The sequence below is a fragment of the Fukomys damarensis genome, unplaced genomic scaffold (genome assembly GCF_012274545.1).
Source record: "Fukomys damarensis isolate Sample0158 unplaced genomic scaffold, DMR_v1.0_HiC HiC_scaffold_39, whole genome shotgun sequence".
NCBI lineage: Eukaryota > Metazoa > Chordata > Mammalia > Rodentia > Bathyergidae > Fukomys > Fukomys damarensis.
Genome location: NW_022900951.1, coordinates 48,144,584 through 48,153,888, shown reverse-complemented (window position 1 = coordinate 48,153,888; position 9,305 = coordinate 48,144,584). Strand labels below are relative to the sequence as shown.

At 42.4% G+C, this 9,305-nt stretch overlaps 1 protein-coding gene across 8 annotated transcripts in view; it reads left to right on the top strand.

Annotated features, from left to right (window-relative positions):
- Nucleotides 1-100: 100 nt before the first annotated feature.
- Nucleotides 101-9,305, top strand: part of Alas2 (5'-aminolevulinate synthase 2) — a 129,952-nt gene continuing 120,747 nt past the window's right edge. For 5 of the 8 annotated variants that reach the window (XM_033760128.1, XM_033760125.1, XM_010610106.2 and 2 more), the window contains exon 1: nucleotides 1,702-1,750. Coding sequence is in view for 3 of the 8 variants with exons in the window: in XM_010610101.2 (XP_010608403.1) it covers nucleotides 1,691-1,750 (60 nt within the window). In the remaining 5 variants the exon portion in view is untranslated. Of the gene's footprint in view, nucleotides 167-341; nucleotides 535-1,644; nucleotides 1,751-9,305 lie in introns of those variants that run through there. The other 3 variants (XM_010610101.2, XM_010610102.2, XM_010610100.3) reach the window with 3 other exon arrangements.

Sequence of the window (9,305 nt, the reverse complement as noted above, 5' to 3'; positions counted from 1 at the left end):
CGGAGTTTGGGCCTCACGCCCCAAGGTCTCGAAACCCAGAAGTAACTTCACCCGCAAAGAGGTGGGCACCGCAAAGGCAGAGGCAGCAGAAAGCGCGGAACCCTGCCTTAGGCCATAAACAGTGAACGGCTCCTCTGGCTGGTAGCTGCGGAGACTGGCCGCCCAGGTGAGTCCGCCGGTAGCGGTTTTGACCTAATCGCCCGCCCTTCAGGAGCCCAGGTACCTCACCGCAGCCATAAGACTGCAGGCCACGATCACGTGAGTCCCGGCCGTACGCCCCGAGACTGTCACGTGACTGTCTACCCAAGGGGAGGGCAGGCCTGTATGAATACCATAGAGACTGCTCTGAGAAAGCCAGAGTGCCGCCTGTCGCCATCACTGGCTTGGGTTTTCATATCAGTGCCACAGCCCTGGTAAGACGCTGCCAGCTACACAGCCGGCTTGGCCTCATCCACTCACTAAGGAGAAATAAAGAAGAGAGTTTTAATTTCAGTGCCTCGCTGCCAGCAGTTTTTACTGCTGCTTACCCTTAAGGTGGGGAGAGCCGACTTGTGTTTTACATATTGTTATCCCCTGTAACCGTTTGTAATGAATGCTTATTTTTTAGTACGTGTGACTACATAATGTTTACATTCTTGTATAGAGTTGGAATATGTACATAACACATCTTAATTCCTTTTTTATCCCCTTTTCTCCCTTCCATCTCTTGAGTCCCTTCCCATTTAAGAGATCTATCACCTTATTTCCTATTATCTCTTATTTTGCTCTTTATGTATAATTAAATTTTCCATATAAGAGAAACCATGTGATATTTAAGCCTGTGTGTCTGATTTATTTCACTAAACATGGTCCCAAGGTGCATTTATTTTCCTACAAATGACTCTAGTTCATCTGTATAGTAGAGTAGTACTGCATTGTGTGTAAATTTATTCATCTGTTGATGGACATATAGGCTGCTTCCAAGATTTAGTTATTATGAATTGTGTTGGTATAAACATGGGTATGCATATATTACTGTGAATACCTCTAAAGTGCTTAAAACTGCTTTTCACAGAGAATCCACTCAACAGGTTATCATCACTGGAAAAAGGAATTCATTGGAGACATTAGCACACATAGCTCCACTTTTTTGTAAATGTTTTTGCAAGTATCATTTAAGAACTTGTGATGAACATGTAATATTTGCTTTATGGGGTACAGTGTGGCAAATAAATTTCCATATACCATAGTAAAAAGTCTAAAATTGATAAATCAAGTAAGAGATGAGGCACATTGTTTGAGAAGCTAATGAGGTGGGTGGTAAAAAGAAGATACCAAGCATCAAGGAATATAGGAAAATGAAGAGTTCATTGATAAGCTGCAAGAGAGCAGTGGGCAAATTCTGAGAAAGCAATGCACCAGCTGTGAGAAAAATAGGGACATTTATATTTGATTTTAATTTGAGGAGGTGGTATAGGAACATCATCTCAGGAACACTTTTATCAGGTCATAGTTGTTCCATTATCCATCCATCTCAGTTCTGAAGATAGCCAAGTGTTGTTTGAAGATTGAGTAATGTTTTGTTCAACAGGGTTCAGTACTCTTGGCTTTGTTATTTTTTTAAAAGATCCTTCATATATTATATTTTTTTTTTTTTAAATCCAGGGTGAAACTTCAGTGTTTTACTACAGACTCATCATTCAGCTGCAGTATGGCCTTAAAGAAACAATGGCAAAATAACCATGATTCCCCACATGAAGGACTACTACTGGTAAGCATATTTGTATTATATTTGGATATAGGAACCACCAGAAAGCATGCCTCCAAAGAATTCCAAAGACTTCCTTCTGGAGAGCAGGGAAGGGGATAAGGAGCCAGATATCTAAATATATGCCTGTAATTGCAGTACTTAAGAGGCTGAGGGAAGAGGGCCTGTGAGTTTGAGGCCAGCCTGGGCTGCAAGTTCAAGGCCCACCTGAACTACATAGCAAGACCCTTTCTCAAAGGGGGGGATAAGAAATAATGGGTCATGGGACTATTTCTTTCCATTTTATGCCACTCTATACTCTATATAAGTTATATATAAATATTACATATTTACTGTGCATATATTACTTGAAAAAGAAAAAAGGAAGAAAGGGAAACTGCATGGAAACAAGGTACTGCTTGTTCCACACTTTCCACTGAGGTCTTGTATGTTTTCTTCTTCCCACAACTGCCATGCCGCAGAAAAAGATTTTTCTATTATGATTGCCTTCTTTCTTAGCCCTCTCAATTGTTAACCTGCTGCCTCCTTCCCTCTAGCTATCCCAAACAGACTCCTATTGTAACTTTCCTTGTTTGGTGTAAGACCTTTAGTCTCAAATTGGGAAGTCACTTTAGATTCATTCTTCTCTATTCAAGTCAACGAGTCCAAGCTCTGCTTAGTCTGTTTTCTACAATATGTCCACTTATCCCTATTACTTTTGTAGTTTTTGTCCCTGTTGTCCTAATCTCTGTCCTGAATAATTGCAATAGCCTCCTATGAGATTCTCCCACAGTGGCAGCTTTAAACAGATTGGGAGTGAGTGGAGTCACTATAATATCAAGTCATTTCACCACTCAAAATATTATGTGCTTGTTTTGTGAAAGCAGCATTATGATGTGTCCTCCAAACTCTGCTACTCTTAGGCTTTACCAGCTAAATTGTGCCCTTAAATTGTTTATAGAAATTCAAGGTCTCCCTTCTGCTGCAGGTTTCCTTTTCCCTCCTCATTCAAAGCATCCATCCTTCCTGACAGCTGAGTAATCTTTTAAAGCTTAATTCAGAGGTGTCTATTTCTTGCTTTAAAGCCTTCCTCTAGTCTAAGAAAAAATGTATAAACATGAGGACTTTCAAGATCTGGCCTATAGCAACTCCATCAGCTGCATTTCTCTACCCACTCTCACTATCTCTCTCAAGCTTCAAAAGAAACTACTAATTACTATCTCAATGTGCCAAGAAGCAAGAAATAAAAAGAGGAAAGAACAGACAAAGAGGAGGGAGGTTAAATAAGAAAAGAGGGAGAAATATGAAGGTAGGAAGACAGAAGCAAGAGAAGGTAAGTGCCTTTCAAGATAGTCAGGAAAAGACTTTGCTTCCATTTTTCTCCTTTTCTCATATTTGTTCCTTTCCCTTGTTTCCTTTCCCCTATCCCTAAAATAGATAGTAAGGAAAAAAAACAGAAACAAAGCTTTTGGAAATAGAGAGGAGTGGAGAGGTTGAAGGGAGGGCAGGGGAATGGGAAAAAAATAAGAACCATGATATATTATATAAAGGTACAAACTTCTAATGATGAATGTCATCATATTGTATACCTAAAATGTACCAATAAATTTAATGATTTTTTTATAAAAGAGAGTATATGGAGGGCTGGAGACATAGATAATAGAAATAATTTACCAAGGCAAGAGTATGTGATTATTTGGGCCAGAGCTCACTGTCAAGAAGGACATTAGATGAATTCTAAGACAGGAATCACACCGTCAAAGTAAGAGATTGGGGTCTTTATAAGGATTTGGGAAAATGGGGAGGGAGTCTAGCAGCAAATGTGATGATCTGGGGTTGTTTGTTTGTTTGTTTGTTTTTGATATTGGGGACTGAACTCAGGACCTTGCACTCACAAAGCAGGCATTGGAACCACTGAGCTAAATCCCCAATCCTCTGATTATGTGAAGTATATATATTTTCCAGATTATCTAGTACTTATAGAGCTTCCAAGAGTGTTACTGGATGATGAGCCCCAGGGTGATTGTTTCCAGGATTGTTGGTATCCTAAGCAAAGAATTGGACAAGACACATAGAAAAGTTTCAGAAATGCATATTTGTTAAAGGTGGAAACAAAACACCCTCTGCAGAGTTAGAGCAGGCTGGCAGAGACTCACAGTGACCTCAAGGATAAGGGATAGAGGTCTTTTGTATCTGGAATTCCTGTATTGGCTTCTTACTCATCAAATAAGGTATTGGGACACTTGTCCTATCAAAAACTCACTTAGCCTGTCACTATATTTTAACTACCTTATGGAAAGACTAATTTGGTTTCCCACCAGATGTAAATAAAGAATTGGAAATAGCACTTTTCTGGTTGGTTTCATGTACAGTTTTCAGGACGTGCATAGTCATCCTGTTGTTCTGTACACATGCTCTGAGTTTCCATTACTTTGATACATTCTACCCAGTTGACGGGTTTGCCCCAGCCCAAATATACCTCAGCGTCACCTGCATTGGGTCCAAAATTATATGTTTAAAGTTGCAATCTGAAAATAGCATTTCTTCTAGCCCCACAGAAGTTCTTTTAGCTTCAGAGAGATTTATACACATTAACTTTTAGAAAATGGGTCAGGGCTCATTGGAAGAAATGAATGAGTCTTACATCAAAGATTTGTTTTAATATTCTATAGTTTTGATCAGTGTTACTGTATTATATTGTCTTATGACTACTTTGTAGGAGCTTGGCAGGATGGCCTTAATTGGGGAGTTCACAGTGGCAAGGTGAAGCTGCTTAGTTCATGGTGATAAGGAAGCAGAGCAGGGTGACAGAGTGACAGAGCAGAAGAGGCAAGAGAGCAGATATACACCCAAGGCTATACCTCCATGACCCACAAACACACCTAGAAGTGTGTTCCACAAGTCTCCAGGGCATAACCTAAATCAAATCAATTTAAAAATCCACCATAAAACAATGAGTGCTTTAATCCATCTGTCTTGTACTCAGGGGAAGCCTAGAGTGGTGTCCAATCCAGCCCAGGGGAACCCAGGGCTTAAATTGATGTCACAGAGCCATTGGCTTCCATTAAGTGCAGCCTATCTAATTCCTGACCTATAGAACCAATCTGTGGCATTCCACTCCTCTGCTTGTAGGATGACAATGTATGAACATTGTTCCTTAGATGTACATCCTAAATATTTGACAGCATTGGGCCAATGTGAGAATGTATGGTTCTGTTGTTTGCAACAAAGTGGGGCAAGCTTGCTAAGCTCTACTATAGTTGGGTAAGTAAAATATAGTTATCCCAAATTTGGAAATAGTAATCCTCATAATGATAGCTTTTACAATGTATGGAATATTATGTCTTTTTCTAACAATGAATGAGCCAGATACCAAAGGGCTGTATCTTCTTTTTCTGAAACAATATTGCTTAGAGATATCTGTACCTTTAGCAGCACTTACCATGCTGGATTCCTGTTGTTCCTTGTAAATGTACTGTTAAGTTTATTCCAGTCATCTCTCTGAAATGGGGAAACCCACTATGATAATCCTTAGGTGCTGTATATTGATAATAGTCCACAGGTCTAGGAGGCTTCCCTGTTGAATGTCCTCAGCATAATATTGTGCCCAAAAAGTAATTGAATTTTTCCAAAAAATATTGAATTGTGTAAAGAGAAGGGAAGTTATGAAAATTATAATTCTAACAAGGTCTGGATTTCTTCCCAAGAGTAATCAGTGAAATCTCTCTCAGTTTTTTCAGAAAGGAAACAGAGGTTCCAAGAGGCTATCAGGTGTAGTTGTTTTGATTATCTGGGGGGATATAGTCTTTATTCTGAATAAGTGAATCCATAGTGGCAGTCCTTATAGCTCATCCACCATGGGGAAGTAGGCACTACTTAGTAAATTTGAGTCCACCCAACCTCAAATGTTTTTTTTTTTGTTTTTTTGTCCTCTAAAAGTAGTTAGAGACATACCCAGTCCCCAAGATTAATATGGGCAGGAGTGATCCTGTGAAGTTGGGGTCAAGTTTGGGACTGCACTTATCCTGATAATAAGCAATAGCCTTGAAAGTTTTCCCTAAGGAAATAATGTATTGATACAGAAAATGAGTTTGGAGGATCTAATAAAAGATCAGTTTGTAAGAAAGATCTGCCATAACCTCAAAAGGGTTAAAATGAGATAAATTTTGGAGTAATGAGAAATCTTAAGAGAGATGTTGTTAAGAAGGTGGGCTAGCACTGTTGGTCCTGAAGGGAGAACTCAGTAAGACTTATTTTGAGAGTTAAATTGACCCTGTGTGCCTTTCTAGAAGATTGGAGGTGCCAGGCTGCACAGGAACTGTTAGGGACCTAACACCGCCATTATGGGCCACGTTTCCGGGTTCTTCATGCCTCCATGCCACTATCTTAAGTTTCCTTTTCCCAAGGCCATGATAGTTTAGAGAAGTGAAACTTAGCTTCTGCGAGGCTAAGTCCTTAAAAGACAGCATGGCTTGCAATAGGTTAAGAGTAGCCTGCTTACTCATAGATATTGAATAGCCCAGCCCCAAACCTATAAAAAGGACCATCCCTTCCCTATTCTTTCTCTCTGATCAGCTCTCCTGAATAAAGTCTCCTGTTGGACCTCTCAGTGTGTGACCTTATTGTAGAGCGTCACTGTTCCTCTTCATTGGTGTTAGAAGTGGGATTTTGGATTGCTGGTGCCCGGACTTAGGGTCAGAGGCCCGAAACTCAAAACCCCTTGACGCTCCAACTGGCTCACCCGATGTCCGCAACCATCTTCCCTGACACCCCCCCACACACACACAAACAACACCGGCAAGGTTGATCCCATTATCCCAACTTTTGGGTAAGTTTCCCCCTGACAGTCTAGGGTGTGGGTGGCTCAGACTCAGGTGACCAGGAAAGAGACTTCCTTCTAGGACATGGGCTGGGTACCAGGCCTCGTGTCTCCCATTTTGAGCCTCCAGGTTCACCGGACAAGTCCTGGACTTGCCGATCCACTTCCACCTCTCTAGGGACACCTCAAGAGGTGATACAGCTCTCCTCCTCCAGACCCCCTCCGCATGGTAGAGATGTCTCCATTTGGAGTCTGGATCCTCTATATCTAGATTCGGAATCTAGAAAACAAACTGGTGACCTCCGAATCTTAAGAGACATCTTAGGCTTCGGACTTCACCTCGTTGCCTCATTCCTGGTCACCGTGGGTTCTGGATCTTCCATACCTACAGACTCTTCCTTGCTCCAAAATCTGGAGGGCCTAGACCTAAAATCTAAATGGCTAATATGCCTGTCCACTCAAATATGGCCTCAATATCAGTTAGACAACCAAAACATGTGGCCGCCTAACAGCTCACTTGAACCTGGTCCGATTCGAGACCTTTACAAATTTTGTGAACATCAAGGAAAATAGACAGAGATTCCATACGTTCAGGGCTTCTCTTATCTTCACAGCCAACCCTCTCTGTGTTCTATCTTCCAAAAGCCACCTCCCCTTCCCAAAGTATTGGTGGCTCAGATATCTCTGCTTCTACCTCTCTTTCTTTCAACTCTTCAGAGCAGATCAATCCGGCTGATGATCCTCCTCCTAATCATAGAAACCAGGAAATGGCTCCAAATCCCACCCCTCAACCTCCTCTTCTGGCCTCCTCCTCTCCTCCCACTCCCTTCCCTGTCTCTACCCCACCCCCCACTGCTCCACGCGCCAACTCTTCCTCTTACCCACTCCAAATCTCATAAACTCCTCAACTCAGAACCTCCCCAAACCGGCCACATGATGATGCCCCTATGCAAGGTTGCTGGAGTAGAGGGAATCATTCCAGTCCACACCCCTTTTCCTATGACTGAACTAGCCCTCATCCAGGCTAGACCTGGATCCTTCACAGCTAATCCTGCAACTTTCATCAAACAATTTCAGCTTTTAACCCAGTCATATCAATTAACTTACCATGATCTCTTTGTCATCCTTACCAATGCCTTAACCTCTGAAGAGGGCAAAAGAGTGATGTACCAGGCCCACGCCCATACTGATCAAGAACATTTGACAAATAGCCACCACCTGGTAGGTGTCACTGCCATTACGGCATGTGACCCGGATTGGGATTACAACTCCGAGGCAGGTATCAAGGACTGGGACAGGTATATTAATTGTTTACTCCATGGGTTATGTAGAGCCATCATGAAATCCATAAATTATGACAAACAACGAAATCACATGGACAAAAACAAAAACCCTTCTGCCTTTTTACAAAGGCTGACCGATGGCCTTTGTCAATATACCAGTCTTGACCCTGAGTCGGTTGACAGCCAGTGACTGGTTATGATGCACTTTTTCTCACAAAGCTACCCTGACATCAGACTTAAATTAAAAAAACTTGAAAGGGGACCCCTAACTCCTCCATCTGAGGTTCTAACCATGGCATTTAAGGCCTATCACAGCTGTGATGAACTCAAAACCACAAAATGTACCAATTACTGGCACAGGCCATCAATCCTACTATGCCATGGAAGCCTCATGACATGGGAGCCTTTATAATAAGGGACCCTCTCACCCACCAGGACCTTGCTACCAATGTGATCAGGAGAGTCACTGGGACAAAGAATGCCCAAACCCCAAGCCTCCCACAAAACCCTGCCTAAGTGCAAACAAAGGGGACACTGGGGTTTTGACTGTCCCCTGACGTCCACCAGCCATCACGCTGCCAGCCCTGCTGTTCCCCCAAATGACCTCATTGGTCTCGAAATGGCAGAGGATCTATGAAGAGGCCCTGGCCTATCTGGCCCAATACAAATTACCGCCCAGGAGCCCCGAGTGACTTTCACCGTGGCAGGTAGGATGATCGCCTTTCTACTTGACACTGGTGGTAGTTTTTCTGCACTACGAGATTATTGGGGCCCCACCTCCCTGTCCCAGACCTCTATTTTTGGGGTAGAAGGTCAAAAACAAGGCCCTCAACAGACTCCTCTCCTGTCTTGCACAATTGGTGATTTCTCATTTCTTCACTCCTTCCTAGTCCTCCCTTCCTGCCCTGTTCCCCTATTGGGTCAGGACATCCTACCCAAAATTGGCACCTTTATCCATTTCATGATCTGGGACCCCTCCAGCACTCTGATGTCTTCCCTTTGCCTTTTGTTGTCACAAGCTATCAAACCCCAGGCTCCCTTATCCATATGGCCTATTGACCCTGTCCTAGTAAATCCTCAGGTGTGGGACATTGAATCCCCCTCAGTGGCCAGATTAGGTTTAAGATTTTCCTTAAAGATTTTACACAATTTCCAACACAAGCCCAATACCCTCTCCCTCATTCCAGCTTAGATGGCTCCAATCATCAAAAATCTATTACAAAAGGGATTCCTAAGCCCTACCAATTCCCCATACAATACTCCCATCTTAGCAGTCAAAAAGCCTAATGGGACATATCATCTAGTTCAGGACCTCAGGATCATTAATTCAGCTGCTGTTCCAATCCACCCCATTGTCCCCAATCTATATATGCTCCTGTTTTCTATCCCATCTAATACTACTCATTTCTCAGCGCTAAATCTAAAGGTTGCCTTTTTTTTTTCCTATTCCATTGCATCCTGATTCACAAGACCTCTG